General features: G+C 35.9%; 2 protein-coding genes across 2 annotated transcripts; one reads left to right on the forward strand and one right to left on the reverse strand.

Annotated features, from left to right (window-relative positions):
• Window positions 1-354: 354 nt before the first annotated feature.
• On the reverse strand, window positions 355-9,486 carry LOC134294224 (uncharacterized). The gene is made up of 7 exons (XM_062964579.1): window positions 9,399-9,486; window positions 8,358-8,442; window positions 6,425-6,589; window positions 5,565-5,614; window positions 4,363-4,480; window positions 2,845-2,993; window positions 355-1,273 (listed from the first exon to the last, which is right to left on the reverse strand). Exons 1-7 carry the CDS (start codon window positions 9,443-9,445, stop codon window positions 355-357), a joined length of 1,533 nt encoding a protein of 510 aa, XP_062820649.1. The 5' UTR covers window positions 9,446-9,486.
• Window positions 9,487-9,731: 245 nt separating this feature from the next.
• Window positions 9,732-17,104, forward strand: coq7 (coenzyme Q7, hydroxylase). The gene is made up of 6 exons (XM_062964179.1): window positions 9,732-9,843; window positions 12,110-12,309; window positions 14,290-14,404; window positions 14,495-14,634; window positions 15,410-15,478; window positions 16,933-17,104. The coding sequence occupies exons 1-6, from the start codon at window positions 9,816-9,818 to the stop codon at window positions 17,008-17,010; spliced, it is 630 nt and encodes a 209-aa protein (XP_062820249.1). The 5' UTR covers window positions 9,732-9,815; the 3' UTR covers window positions 17,011-17,104.

Consider the following 17,104-nt stretch of genomic DNA (forward strand, 5'->3'; position numbering starts at 1 on the left):
TTCACAACAAAGGTAAATACAGTAGAGTCCCACTTATCCAAGCCTCACCTATCCAAGCTTCTGGATAAACCAAGCCATTGTTGTAGTCAATGTTTTCAATATATCGTGATATTTTGGTGCTAAATTCGTAAATACAGTAATTACAACATAACATTACTGCAAACTGAACTACTTTTTCTGTCAAATTTGTTGTATAACATGATGTTTTGGTGCTTAATTTGTAAAATCATACACCAATTTGATGTTTAATAGGCTTTTCCTAAATCCTTCCTTATTATCCAACATATTCACTTCTCCAACGTTCTGCCGGCCCGTTTATGTTGGATAAGTGAGACTCTACTGTATTTCCTAATTCTATGGTGGATTTAAACAAGAATGTGTGCTTTGATTTCCGTCAGTTTCATCTGTAGTCACAGACCTGTTCGTCAACATATCCGCTGGCGAATCTTGGTCCATTTCCTGGCAGAGTTCATACAGAAAAGATGATCCGTGCTTTAGTGTGGCAACGGGGCCATTGCGATCCTCTTGAACACATGCCACGTGTCCAGTGGGTTTATCTACCACGGCAGGCGCCAGAGCTGCATCTTCTGGGACTCTAAGGTGATGGAGGTTGCCACCATCCGAGCAATGATATTCCTGAGCAAGACCGCCCGGGATATAGCCTTGCTGATTTTTTTCATAATAAACCTGATTGTATTCAGAGGCTCCATATCCAGGAACTGCAACACACCTAGAAACTACTATAGAATTGCCTTGTTCTTCCATCTTTTTCCCAGTCATTGAAAGTTGGGTACTTATCGCTGCTGTTGTTGGCTCTGCAGAGTATTTGGTGTTATCACTTTTTGATACTCTGGATTTTTTATTCTTTGGGGAGCGTAGAACTGGCCTCGGATCCAAACCCTTGGCTTTGCTTGAAGCTATTTCCCCAGGTCTAGGACTCCGCGAGTCTTCTCTTTCCGTTTTATTGAAACGTCCACCAGAATCGTGTGGGTTTTCCTCAGAAAGTGAACGGGTCTTTTCTTGAGCGTTTAGTGTTGTCTTATCTTTGTGTTCAGAGATGGAGGCTTTGCTTTTAAGTTTGCTTTGCCAACGCGCTTTGTTTTCTCCAGTTTGAAAACTTGAAACCAAGGAACCTCTATTCAGTGAACTTCTAGCAGTTGGTTTAGGACGAGGTTCAGACAAAAATCTTTTTGATTTAGCAGAGTTGCTGGGGATGCTTGAAAATTCACCTGTCCTCTTTACATCTTCCCGACTTTTTCTTTCTTGCTTAGCTCTGAAAGGCACCAAAAGATGAAAGTGTTAAAACTTCTAATTGGCTATACCCTCTTTAGAGAAGTACAGTAGAGTCTCACTTATCCAACGTTCTGGATTATCCAACACATTTTTGTAGTCAATGTTTTCAATACATCGTGATATTTTGGTGCTAAATTTGTAAATACAGTAATTGCTACATAGCATTACAGTGTATTGAACTACTTTTTCTGTCAAATTTGTTGTATAACATGATGTTTTGGTGCTTAATTTGTAAAATCATAACCTAATTTGATGTTTAATAGGGTTTTCCTTAATGCCTCCTTATTATCCAACATATTCGCTTATCCAACATTCTGCCGGCCTGTTTATGTTAGATAAGTGAGACTCTACTGTATAATCTCTAATACCAGGACAGTAAATAAAGAGCAACACTCTGAAAGCAGGGAAATTGGGAATTCCAGAAACATTCTGCCGGCCCGTTTACGTTGGATAAGGGAGACTACTGTATTCCCTAAAAAGTCAGGAAGAAAACTAGAATTCAGACAACTTCCACACTGCAGGAGATACAGACAGTAGCTGTATCTCAACTTAATAATAAATTATATATATATATATATATAAATGTTATGTGCTTTTTTCCCATGGAGTAAACAACAAAACCACTGAACTAAATCACACCAAACTGGGCCACAAAAGACATGCTGTATATACTCGAGTATAAGCCTAGTTTTTCAGCCCCTTTTTTAAGACTGAAATAGCCCGCCTCGGCTTATACTCGGGTGAGGGTCCTGGTTGGCTTATATTTGGGTCAGCTTATACTCGAATATAAGCCGAGGCACCTAATTTTACCACAAAAAAACTGTGAAAACATTGACTCAAGTATAAGCCGAGAGTGGGAAATTTCAGAAATAAGAACAGATACCAATAAAATTACATTAATTGAGGCATCAGTAGGTTCAATGTTTTTGAATATTTACATAAAGCTCAAATTTAAGATAAGACTGTCCAACTCTGATTAAATCATTATTTAATCAGTGTAAACGTGCTTATGTATCCTTTTAATAATAATAGAGTAAAATAATACATGTAATAATAGTAATAATAATAATAAATAATAATACAGGAAAATAATACATGTAATATTAAATAGAGTCAAATAATAAATGTAATAATAATAATAATATCAGAGTGAAATAATAAATGTATTAATAATAATAATAAATAGAGTAAAATAAATGTAATAGTAGCAACAATAATAGAGAAAAGTAATAAATGTAATACCACCAATAATAATAGAGAAAAATAATAAATGTACCATATATTCTCGAGTATAAGCTGACCCAAATATAAACCAACCAGGACCCTCACCCAAGTATAAGCCGAGGGGGGCTTTTTCAGTCTTAAAAAAAGGGCTAAAAACTAGGCTTATACTCGAGTATATACAGTAATTTGACGTTTAATAGGCTTTTCCTTAATCCCAACATTTTTGCTTATCCAACATTCCGCCGGCCTGTTTATGTTGGATAAGTGAGGCTCTACTATATATTAACTTTAAAATGCAAATGGCACAATGTCATCGAGTGTGCATACCTCCTTGCTCCATCCTTGCAGGAAAGTGTAGAAGAAAACTGTTGCCTGATACTATTATCCGAAGTCTGGATGCTTTTTACATCTCTTCTCTTTAGAAATGAAGCATCTTCTGGAGTTGTTCTGGGTTTTTCTGGAGGAATTTCCGAAATCTCAGGGGAGAAAAAAAAACAGCAATTTTGGCTCAAGTTGTCTTCTTTTCGAATCAATCATTACATAATTGCCTTCATAAACTTTGCACAAACGCACTGCGGAATTAAAGCAACAGCAGTGAAAATACTGTTGTCATAGTTGTTGGAATGCAAATTATCGGGTCCTCCCAGATCTCTTGATGGGTAGGGCTCATACACTGCTCATCATCATGCTTTGTACATTTGTATCAATAGCTTAATCCAGTGATGGCCAACCTATGACACGCGTGTCACCACTGACACGCCTAGCCATTTTGCTGACACGCTGCCGGATGCAGATTGATTGGATGACTAGAGTCTTTTGTGGCCAAATTTGGTGTGATTTGGTCCAGTGGTTTTGTTGTTTACTCCATGGGAATTATGCACATTACATTTATATATAATATTATTATATCATTCTATTATTATTGTAATATATTATCATATTATTACTACTATATTATTATTCATTATTCATGACTACATTGAAACTAGAATAGAGAGAAATCAGCGTGGAAACTGCAAGAGGTCCCATAGATTGTTGTACATGGAAATAATGGTAGTCAATAGTTTTTGATTTATTAAATACAGTTATATATTACAACTAGCTGTGCCCGGCCACGTGTTGCTGTGGCAAAGTGGTGGTGGTATTGGTTAAAAATTGTTGTGTAATTTTGATTTGACGTTATTTGCATTTTTTTAATTAATTTTATTGTAAGTTATATTTTTATTTATTATATTTTATTATTTTCTTGTATTATTTTTAGTGATTTTCTGTTATTATAGTATTTTATTGTATTAATTTTTTAGTGTTTTTAATTATTTTTTAGTGGTTTTTTATTATTTTTTATTGGGTTGCTAGGAGACCAAGTTGGAGGAGCTTAGCCTTCTAACTGGCAGCAATTGGATAAAAGCAATTATTCCTCTCTCTCTAATTAGGACTTTATTTTTCTTTTCTTTTTGTTGTATCAACCTAGAGGCGTGGATGATGGGTTGTGTTGTCAAATTTCGAGGTTGGGGGGCCTGTAGTTTTGTTGTTTTGTGGGTCGCCATGATGCCATCACTCTTTTATATATATAGATTATATATTTTTGTTATTTAAACTATATATATTGTGAAATTATGGTTTGTTTTTTTTCTCGAAGTGACACACCACCCAAGTCATGCTAGGTTTGTTGGTGAATTTTGACACACCAAGCGCAAAAGCTTGCCCATCATTGTATTATTGAGTCCTCTTTAGGGTGAGAAGGGCAGGATATAAATGTCGCTAATAAATGATAAATACAATGCAGGAGGAACATAAAGAAACAGTAAAGATTAATTCAGTAAAAAGGTGGGAATTGATACATACTGTAGCCACAATGAGCTTGGAAGCTGATGAAACAAGCCTCTCTACTTCTTCCGGTGACATAAATGGGGTAGCAGTTCTGTGTAGACTTTTTTGAGAGGCTCTGTGCAGCCCTTTTTGCCTAATGAAAGATGAAGTGGCATTTCAGTAATTCTAGTAAATAGCTGGTAGTTACAGCAAGAGATATATTTTCCAGAGGGAAGTCAATTTCTGTATAAACGAGGCATCTAATGGTGACAAGGCCACATACAATTATGAATCCCCCTATCCAGAGTATTCCAAATTTTTATATTGTTGAAGGCTTTCATGGCTGGAATCACGGGGTTGCTGTGAGTTTTCCAGGCTGTCTGGCCATGTTCCAGAAACATTCTCTCCTGACGTTTCACCCACATCTATGGCAGGCATCCTCAGAGGTTGTGAGGTCTGTTGGAAACTAGGCAAGTGGGGTTTATACATCTGTGGAATGATGTCCAGAGTGGGAGAAAGACTTCTTGCCTGGCCTTGCAGCTTCAAGGTCTGCCTGGGGAATCTTTTGTTGGGAGGTGTTAGCTGACCCTGATTGTTTCCTGCCTGGAATTCCCCTGTCTGGAATTGCATTGTATTGGTTTCACTGGATGCCTTTTTTAGAGAGAAAAGTGGGAAAATAAAAAATGTGCACACGTTTTAAAAAGATCTGATAACATTCATGGATGTGTATTATTGATTCCAGCCATGAAAGCCTATAAAAGATAAGCCTATAAAAGATTCACTTATCCAAGGTTCTGCCGGCCTGTTTAGCTTGGATAAGTGAGACTCTACTGTATTTGAGTCTCACTTATCCAAGCTAAACGGGCCGGCAGAACCTTGGATAAGTGAATATCTTGGATAATAAGGAGGGATTAAGGAAAAGCCTATTAAACACCAAATTAGGTTATGATTTTACAAATTAAGCACCAAAACATCATGTTCTACAGCTAATTTGATAGAAAAAGTAGTTCAATACGCACTAATGTTATGTTGTAATGACTGTATTTACGAATTTAGCATCAAAATATCATGATATATTGAAAACATTGACTACAAAAATGCCTTGGATAATCCAGAATCTTGGATAAGCGAGTCTTGGATAAGTTAGACTCTACTGTATTATTGTTTCCTAGCTCACTTGAAACAAGTGGGGAAAGAACGGTTTAGAGCAATTACATTGGTTCAGCAATATGTCATACCATCGCACATTCTTTACTTTTCCTTCATTCCTTCTCTCTGGTACGTAGCTCTACAAAAAAAAAAAAAGACAGACCCCATCATTAGCATGGTTTGCTGTTATAAGTGACTTAAAACAACTCTTAGACCAGGCATGGGCAAACTTCGGCCTTCCAGATGTTTTGGACTTCGACTCTGACAATTCCTAACAGCCTCAGGCCCCATCCTTTCCCCCCTCAGCCGCTTAAGCGACATGCATCTACCTCCACTGAGGTGTAAAGCAGACTGACTACAAAATGGAGTTCTGAGTCTGAACATGCTCAGTACAATCAAATGTCTATAACCCTTCCTATACCACATGCTTAAGAGGCTGAGGGGGGAAAGGAAAGGGCCTGAGTCTGTTAAGAATTGTCAGAGTTGAAGTCCAAAACACCTAGAGGGCCCAAGTTGTTGTTGTTGTTGTTGTTGTTGTTATTATTATTTGCAATATTTGCTCAGAGGGGGCTTGACTTTGCATTCCCCTGGTACAGGCATATGAAATTACAGTAGAGTCTCACTTATCGAACACTCGCTTATTCAATGTTCTGGATTATCCAACGCATTTTTGTAGTCAATGTTTTCAATACATCGTGATATTTTGGTGCTAAATTCGTAAATACAGTAATTACTACATACCATTACTGTGTATTGAACTACTTTTTCTGTCAAATTTGTTGTATAACATAATGTTTTGGTGCTTAATATGTAAAATTATAACCTAATTTGATGTTTAATAGGCTTCTCCTTAATCTCTCCTTATTATCCAACATATTCGCTTATCCAACATTCTGCCGGCCTGTTTACGTTGGATAAGCGAGACTCTACTGTATATTCTAAGCATTACCTGTGCCATCTTTTTAATACGATTTTCCAAATCCTTTTGCTTTTCTGGAGCTTTCCGGAGCTTTCTGTGGCAGTCTTCAGCGGTGCCCATAAAGGCACGAAGGGAAGCTTCCAATTTAATGTTGGAAAAATCATGCTCCTTCTGGTCCGTCAAGCAAGCAGGCTTCTGCAAGAAAAAAAAAATTAAAATAGTTCGCAGTCAGCGAGGGAAGTGTACAGCAAATCGTCAACAGACATTTATAGTGAAGCAAAAAGTGGGTGCTAGAAATAATATATGAAAGCTGACCGGCACAACCAGGAATCACAACCAGACACTGTGAAGACATCTGCCTTTGTGCTTGGCTACTCTGCTGCTGAATACGCATGTCCAGTATGGGACACATCTCACCACGTTAAAACAGTGGATGTGGCTCTTAATGAGACTTGCCACATTACCACAGTATTTATAATTGGAGAAATTATACTGTTTAGCTGGTATTGCAGCAACTCATATCCATTGGAAAGTAGCAGTCAACAATGAAAGGACCAAGGCAGTGACATCTCGGGCCCATCCTCTGTTTGGATGTCAGCCAGCAAGTCAATGCCTTAAATCAAGAAACAGCTTCCTAAGATCTACAGAGACACTCACAGGAAGACCTAAGCAAATAAGAGTCCAAAAGTGGCAGGCTAAAACCCAGAACCTCAATCCATGGCTGAGACTGGAGGATAGATCCCTTCCTGAGCAGACAGAAGACTGGGCGACATGGAATAATAATAATAATAATAACAACAACAACAAAATTACGATCTGCCAACTGCAAAAGGCCACCCAACTAGGATCTGCACGCATAATCCGAAAATACATCACACAGTCCTAGACACTTGGGAAGTGTTCGACTTGTGATTTTGTGATACGAAATCCAGCATATCTATCTTGTTTGCTGTGTCATAATAAAATAATAATAATAATAATAATACATCACACAGTTCTAGACACTTGGGAAGTGTTCAACTTGTGATTTTGTGATACGAAATCCAGCATATCTATTTTGTTTGCTGTGTCATACAATATAATAATTATAATAATAATACTTTATTTTTCTATCCCGCCACCATCTCCCCGAAGAGAGCTAGCCCAAAATAGAGACAAAGTATAACAGGATTAAAACCAATATCAATAACTAAGAAACAATTATCACAACAATCAAGTAAAATAAACAATTAAAACATAGCATACAATAAAACACATAGTGATCATACAAAATGAGGTTCAGTAGAGTCTCACTTATCCAAGCTTCACTTATCCAATGTTCTGTATTATCCAACGCAGTCTGCCTTTTAGTAGTCAATGTTTTTGTAGTAAATGTTGCAATGTTTTGGTGCTAAATTTGTAAATACAATAATTACGACATAACATTACTGTGTATTGAACTGCTTTTTCTGTCAATTTCTTGTAAAACATGATGTTTTGGTGCTTAATTTGTAAAATCATAATGTAATTTTATGTTTAATAGGCTTTTTTCTTAATCCCTCCTTATTATCCAACATTTTAGCTTATGCAATTTTCTGCCGGCCTGTTTATGTTGGATAAGTGAGACTTTACTGTAATAATACAAGCGTCACCACTATGGATAAAAAGGGGTTGGTCATGAGACCAAGTCCAGATAATCAGAATAACACAAAATAAAATACATACATAAAGCAAATCAACAACAAATAGAAATTAAAACCAGATAAAAACACATTTAGGAGTAATCAATGCAAAACAGAACAAGGATTAAAATGAGAGCGAACTGGGCCAAAGTGCAAGGAGTATATATTGTAAACTGTACCCTCGGTTTCGCTTCTGATATGAGAAATAAATAAATAGCAGACATTTATAACCCAGGAACAAAAATTGTGTGACATGCGGTAACTATGCTGCATAAGCCGCATAGCAGCTAGAAAATGCTTACCCCATACAAGCTTTCAGAGTCAGCATGGATGACTCCACACGAAGTGAAGGAATCTTCTTTTCTCTGCACATCAATGTAATATTTTCTAGGGGGAATAATAAAAATAATAATAATAAATAATAATGAACAAATGCAATTAAGGGCAAGATCGAAAAATCAGCTGATGACCCAAAATGCAGACTGTGCAAGGAAACCGACGGAACCATGGATCATATCCTCAGCTGCTGTAAGAAAATCGCACAGACAGACTACAAACAGAGGCACAACTATGTGGCGCAAATGATTCATTGGAACTTATGCCTCAAGTACCACCTCCCAGCAGCAAAGAACTGGTGGGATCACAAATCTGCAAAAGTATTGGAAAATGAGCACGCAAAGAGACTGTGGGACTTCCGAATCCAGACTGAGAAAGTTCTGGAACACAACACACCAGACATCACAGTTGTGGAAAAGAAAAAGGTTTGGATCATTGATGTCGCCATCCCAGGTGACGAAAAACAACAGGAAAAACTCAGCCGCTCTCAGGACCTCAAGATTGAGCTTCAAAGACTCTGGCAGAAACCAGTGCAGGTGGTCCCGGTGGTGGTCGGCACACTGGGTGCCGTGCCAAAAGATCTCAGCTGGCATTTCGAAACAATAGACATTGACAAAATTACAAAAAAGGCCACCCTACTGGGATCTGCACGCATCATCCGAAAATACATCACACAATCCTAGACACTTGGGAAGTGTTCGACTTGTGGTTTTGTGATATGAAATCCAGCATATCTATCTTGTTTGCTGTGTCATAATAATAATAATAATAATAATAATAATAATAATAATAATAATATAGTGGTTATCCCTCAGGCAGCCTTCTCCTAGCGCAAGCCTGGGCCTACTTCGGCCTTCCCTCCAGGAGTTTTGGACTACAACTCCCACAATTCCTAACAGCCGGCTGTTAGGAATTGTGGGAGTTGTAGTCCAAAACTCCTGGAGGGAAGGCCGAAGTAGGCCCAGGCCTGCGCTAGGAGTTCCAGCGCTTCTTCCTCGGTGCCTTACAGGCGGTGGGCCACCGCGCGAGCCAGGCCCCGCTCCCACGACGCCATGGCCGCCAAAGCTCCGTCGTTGTTTTGGCGTCGCCACGGCAACCGCCGTTCTTGGGATTGACTACCCTTTCCCACCAATGGGGACGCGAGGCTCCGGAGGGCGGTGACAAAACCAGCCAATCACAGCCCAGCAGAGGAGAGCAAGAGAAGGGCGGGGCCTCTCGCTGTCATGATATCCCACTTTAGGAATTGACGAACCTTTCCACCAATGGGAAAACGAAGCTCGACAGAGCGGTGACCGAATAGACCAATAGAAATCCAGAAGAGGAGAGAGGGGCGGGACCTTCTCTTGTAAACTAAGAATCTTATTTAAGGAAGGTTTACTCATCATTGGTGCGTCATCACTGTGCGCCGGGAGGTAAAGAGAAATATGGCGGCGGCTGCTTCTTTGCTGTGTGGTACGGAGAGGCCTTGTTGTTGTTGTTTTGTTTTGTTTTTGTTGTTTTTCAGGATTTTTAATGCCCAGAGTCGTGGTTTGAGCCTTGGGCTGTGACTCTGACACTCTCTCAGCCCCTCTTGCCACATCCCAGCATTCTTTTTTAAACTATTATTATTATTATTATTATTGACACAAAGACATAGTATGACACAGCAAATGAGATCTATATGCTGGATTTCGTATCACAAAATCACAAGTCGAACACTTCCCAAGTGTTTAGGACTGTGTGGTGTATTACTATTATTATTATTTGACAAATTACTTGACGCCCCGAGTCCCTCTGGGGAGATGGAGGTGGGATATAAAAATAAAATTATTATTATTATTATTATTTTATTATGACACAGCAAACAAGATAGACATGCTGGATTTCGTATCACAAAATCACAAGTTGAACACTTCCCAAGTGTCTAGAACTGTGTGATGTATTATTATTATTATTATTATTTTATAATGACACAGCAAACAAGATAGATATGCTGGATTTCGTATCACAAAATCACAAGTCGAACACTTCCCAAGTGTCTAGGACTGTGTGATGTATTATTATTATTATTATTATTATTATTATTATTTTATAATGACACAGCAAACAAGATAGATATGCTGGATTTCGTATCACAAAATCACAAGTCGAACACTTTCAAGTCTCTAGGACTGTGTAATGTATTATTATTATTATTATTTTATAATGACACAGCAAACAAGATAGATATGCTGGATTTCGTATCACAAAATCACAAGTCGAACGCTTCCCAAGTGTCTAGGACTGTGTGATGTATTATTATTATTATTATTATTATTATTATTATTTTATAATGACACAGCAAACAAGATAGATATGCTGGATTTCGTATCACAAAATCACAAGTCGAACACTTCCCAAGTCTCTAGGACTGTGTAATGTATTATTATTATTATTATTTTATAATGACACAGCAAACAAGATAGATATGCTGGATTTCGTATCACAAAATCACAAGTCGAACACTTCCCAAGTCTCTAGGACTGTGTAATGTATTATTATTATTATTATTTTATAATGACACAGCAAACAAGATAGATATGCTGGATTTCGTATCACAAAATCACAAGTCGAACACCTCCCAAGTGTCTTCCCAAGTGGTTATGATTTTACAAATTAAGCACCAAAACATCATGTTATACAACAAATTTGACAGAAAAAGTAGCTCAATACGCAGTAATGTTATGTTGTAATTACAGTATTTACGAATTTAGCACCAAAATATCATGATATATTGAAAATATTGACTACAAAATGGCTTGGATAATCCATAAGCTTGGATAAGCGAGGCTTGGATAAGTGAGACTACTGTACATGTATTATTTTCCTGTATTTATTATTATTATTATTATTATTATTATTATTATTATTATTACATGTATTAATTTTGTTGTCGAAGGCTTTCATGGCCCGGATCACAGGGTTGTTGTATGTCTTTTGGGCTGTGTGGCCATGTTCCAGAAGTATTCTCTCCTGACGTTTCGCCCACATCTATGGCAGGCATCCTCACAACCTCTGAGGATGCATGCCATAGATGTGGGCGAAAGGTCAGGAGAGAATACTTCTGGAACATGGCCACACAGCCCAAAAGACATACAACAACCCTATTACATGTATTATTTTACTCTACTATTATTAAAAGGATACATAAAGCACATTTACATTGAAGAAGATGAGAATAATGATCCAATCAGAGTTGGACAGTCTTATCTTAAATTTTAGCTTGATTTAAATATTCAAAAACATTTAACCTACCGATGCCTCAATTAATGTAATTTTATTGGTATCTGTTTTTATTTCTGAAATTTACCGCTCTCGGCTTATACTGGAGTTAATGTTTTCCCAGTTTTCTTGTGGTAAAATTAGGTGCCTCGGCTTATATTCGGGTCGGCTTATACTCGATTATATACGGTAATTCTCTGGTCATAACTATTCCTTGTAGTATATTGTTTCCAAAAGTAGGTAGCAAAATCTGGTGATCAAAATTTGTGAACCTTAGGCCTTACCAAAAACAGCCCGGAGGGCAGAATCCTTGGTCTACTTCTCTATGTTTGTTTGTCTTTGTTCTATGTTAAAAGGCATTGAATGTTTGCCTATATGTGTAATGTGATCCGCCCTGAGTCCCCTTCGGGGTGAGAAAGAAGGGCGGAATATAAATGCTGTAAATAAATAAATAAATAAAATACTGTATTTTTGACAGGTGCAAGAAGAAGATGGACTTTGCAGCCCATATACTCATCTCTCAGATTTTGTGGAACTGGAATGAACTCGGATAACGTCAATAAGGCAGTTCTTGATCGCATAATCAGAGTGGATCATGCAGGCGAATATGGAGCAAACCGCATTTATGCCGGGCAAATGGCAGTGCTTGGTAGAACGTCAGTAGGACCAGTTATCCAGGTGCTTGTCCACATGTTTCTGATTTATTTTTTCTCATATGTATCAGAGTGTGAGTGCTGGTTCTGAGATCCAAAGCAAAATCACAAAACAGATCACACACTCTTTGATTGTGTGTTTTGATTGTGTGCTTCTACATGCAAGGGTTGGACTGGATGGCTTTTGTGGTTTCCTCCAACTCTAGGATTCTATGCATTTGCACTGTTTATGAGTCTATAATGTTGGCTGCATTCAGAGGAAACACTCCTGAGCCCCCAAAGTGTGATTTGAATGATTGGGAGCCAGTTTCCATGCTACTCAGAGTGATCGTTCATGAACTGGTGCTAGTCTGCAAGACATTCAGTGGTAGGTTTCCAGGAAAGAAAAAAATCAGTTGTAGCCAATGGGGAAAAAAATTAAGTGCCCCAATGTATGATTAGAGATAAGAGCATAGAAAGTGTGCGCGCGTATACATGATATACTGGTCTTAAACCACTTCATTTGATGTGTTGCAATAGCAGATTCCCAGATTAGCTTAGTGTTTGCACCTTATTTTATTTTTTTTGGTGATTTAATATTTAATGTTTATTTTACTTAAGTGATATTTGTCTTTACTGTTCTAATGTAGCACAAATCCTATGTAAAATCATACTATGTATTTTTGACATTAATATTGAAATCTGAAATATATACCGCTGCCTGTTTGTGATCATCCCAGATAGTAATTTGCCAAGGTATGCATGCAAACATGGGACTTGTTACTGAAACTTAAGTGAGATTGTTTGAAAGTTCAATGATATGGTGTCTAAATGACGTAATGATAATGTTCAGATGTGTAGCTTTGTGTTTGTCTGTGGGGATGAGAGAGGCTGAGGGGTTTCAAAATCCTTTGTCATGAATACTGGAGAGTGTTAGCATTAGATAGCTAACCCCGTACGGTATTATCCGGTATTTATTAGGTCTTTATTTTATTATCTATGCATTTTATCTCATTATTGTATTCTTGCATAGATGTTTCAGTTCCTCCACCCATGTAGACGACAGAATTGTAATTGATGGTTGATTGATATTATTAACTATTCTAATACCTTTGTTTTATATTGTATTTTGTTTTAATATTGTTATATTGTGATTGTATGTATGTTGTTTTTATCTGATTATGTTGTTCAGGCTCTGCCCCATGTAAGCTGCCCCTAGTCCCCTTGGGGAGATGGTGGTGGGGTATAAATAAAGTTTTATTTATTTATTAGCGACATTTATATCCTGACATTCTCACCCCGAAGGGGACTCAGGGCGGCTTACAAGTTATATATACATACAATAAATTATATTATTAGTATAGCACAATATAAGCACTATATAAGCATTATATATTATTATATTGTACTATATGACTATATTGCAATATTATTAGTAATATTACATGTAATATAAATATACTATTATAATAGTGTATTATTATTATTATATGGTATTACATTATATTATTATCAATATTATATGTATTTACAATAAATTATATTATTAGTATAGCACAATATAAGCATTATATATTACTATATTGTACTATACCACTGTATTGCAATATTATTAGTAATATTGCATGTAATATAAAGATACAATTGTAATAGTGTATTATTATTATTACATTGTATTAAATCATAATATTATTATCAATATTATATGTATATATGTATATACAATATATTATATTAGTATTGTATAATATGAGTATTATATATTATTATATTGTTAAATTGATACAGGAGACATGGTATTATTATTATTATTATTATTATTATTATTATTATTATTTCTCCTAAGCCAGTGTGGTCCAACCTGTGGCCAATTCATTTTTGTTGGCCCTTGCCCTTCTTAATGGAAAAATATTTTAATTTAACATTGGGAAAAAATTATTTACCCTTCTTACTGCTTTAAGTTTTTAAGGAACGTGTGACGATGAATGCCATTTTCTTTGACTATGTGTGTTGTTTTTAAACACAGGAAATGTGGAATCAGGAAAAGGAACATTTGAAAAAATTCAAGGATTTAATGATCACGTACAGAGTCCGGCCAACTGTTCTGTTGCCCTTTTGGAACATTGCAGGGTTTGTGTTAGGTGAATTTCCCAAATTGTTTTGTTCATTTTTAACCCAAATCTATATATGAGGCACACATTTGATTTTTCAAATACACTTAAAACAAACAGGAGCCGGAACCGCCTTACTTGGAAGAAAAAGTGCAATGGCTTGTACCGTGGCTGTAGAAGAGAGCATCTCCGATCATTATAACAACCAGATCAGGACACTCATGGAAGAAGATCCAGAAAAGTACAGAGAATTGTTAGAGGTATCCTTTAACCGTATGGTAATCTATATATATATATAAATGTAATGTGGCGTTTTACTATGGAGTAAACAACAATAAATAAATAGATTATAAATATAATATGTAATAATTACTATGGTATAATAATGCAGAACAATATAATCTCTAAAACGAGGATAGTAAACAAAGAGCAACACTCTGAAAACAAGGAAATTGGGAATTCCAGAAAGGAAAAAATCAGGGCCAGCTAACACCTCCCAACAAAGGATTCCCCCAGGCAGGAAGCCAACCAGGCTTTGAAGATGCAAGGCAATTAAATGCTAATCAAGGTGGCTAATTGCAGCATTCCTACCTGCTACACCGAGACTATTAATTGCTATTCAAACTGGCCGACCAAGGATTCCGCAAGGGAGAAAGCGGCCAGGCTTGCAAGCAGCAAGGCTATTCAGTGCTTCTCAACCTAGCCAACCAAGATTTCCCCTAGATAGAAAATCCCCAGGCTCTGAAGCCACAAGGCTACTCGGTCCCATCCAACAAGGCCTAGCAAGGATGCCCTATGTAGAAAGCGGCCAGGCTTTGAAGCTGCAAGACTATTCAGTGCAATTCATTCTGGCCAAACAATGATTCTCTAACTAAGGAAGTAGCCAGGCTTCAAAGCGACTCTTTGATTGAGGGTGATACTCCAGCTACTCCAGAAAACGGCCAGGCTTTGAGGCTGCAAGGCTATTCACTGCATTTCAAAAGATGTAGAGTGCACATTCTTTATACCTTTTATTCTTATTTGTTTTTAAACCAGACAATAAAGAAATTTAGAGATGAAGAGTTGGAGCATCACGACACTGGACTCGACCATGATGCAGCACTGGTAAATATACGTAACATGAACTTTGCTAGCTAGGGATTAGGGTACTTATTAGACACTAATACCCTCCCCTCAGCATCAGCATAGTACTATATAATATAATAATATTCTGCTATGGTAATAATATAATATATTGTATATACATGTAATATATTCTACTAATAATACAATATAATAATAATACACTATTATAATTGTATACTTATATTACATTTAATATTACTAATAATGTTGCAATATAGTGATTTAGTACAATATATAATGTTTATATTGTGCTATATGAATAATATAATATATTGTATATCCATATCATATTGATAATAATATTATAATATAATACAATATAATAATAATACACTATTATAATTGTATATTTATATTACATGTAATATTACTAATCATATTGCAATATAGTGGTTTAGTACAATATAGTAATATATAATGATTATATTGTCCTCTATGAATAATATAATATATTGTATATACATATCATATTGATAATAATATTATAATATAATACAATATAATAATAATACACTATTATAATTGTATATTTATATTACATGTAATATTACTAATCATATTGCAATATAGTGGTTTAGTACAATAAAGTAATATATAATGATTATATTGTCCTCAATGAATAATATAATATATTGTATATACATATCATATTGATAATAATATTATAATATAATACAATATAATAATAATAATACACTATTACAGTAGAGTCTCACTTATCCAACATAAACAGGCCAGCAGAATGTTGGATAAGCGAATATGTTGGATAATAAGGAGAGATTAAGGAAAAGCCTATTAAACATCAAATTAGGTTATGATTTTACAAATTAAGCACCAAAACATCATGTTATACAACAAATTTGACAGAAAACGTAGTTCAATACGCAGTAATGCTATGTAGTAATTACTGTATTTACGAATTTAGCACCAAAATATCACGATGTATTGAAAACGTTGACTACAAAAATGCATTGGATAATCCAGAACGTTGGATAAGCGAGTGTTGGATAAGTGAGACTCTGCTGTATAATTGTATATTTATATTACATGTAATATTACTAATAATATTGCAATATAGTGGAATAGTACAATATAATAATATATAATGCTTATATTGTGCTATGCTAATAATATAATATATTGTATGTACATATGACTTGTAAGCCGCCCTGAGTCCCCTTCGGGGTGAAAAGGGCGGGATATAAATATCACAAATAAATAAATAGTAAATATTTTTGACAGCCTGGAAAACTCACAGCAACCCACATGGAGGGCCACATGTTCTCACCTCTGTTTTTCTTTTATCTTCACATTCCATGCATTAGTCTTTTTTCTGATGTGTCATTTTAAAAATTACTACAGTTTTCAAAGTAATTTAGTATGAAATATACTAAATAGCCTTATCTTCTATTTTTCTTTTTCTTTTGTTACAGGCTCCAGCATATTCAGTCCTGAAGAATACAATACAGATAGGATGTAAAGCTGCAATATTTTTATCAGAAAGAATATAGCAAACGTTTTTGACAATAATAGAATAACAGGTATAAATTAAGGATTTATCAGGACATTCAAATAATATAAAATAAAAGTTATACAATAATCGTT

This window comes from Anolis carolinensis, unplaced genomic scaffold, assembly GCF_035594765.1.
Source record: "Anolis carolinensis isolate JA03-04 unplaced genomic scaffold, rAnoCar3.1.pri scaffold_13, whole genome shotgun sequence".
NCBI lineage: Eukaryota > Metazoa > Chordata > Lepidosauria > Squamata > Dactyloidae > Anolis > Anolis carolinensis.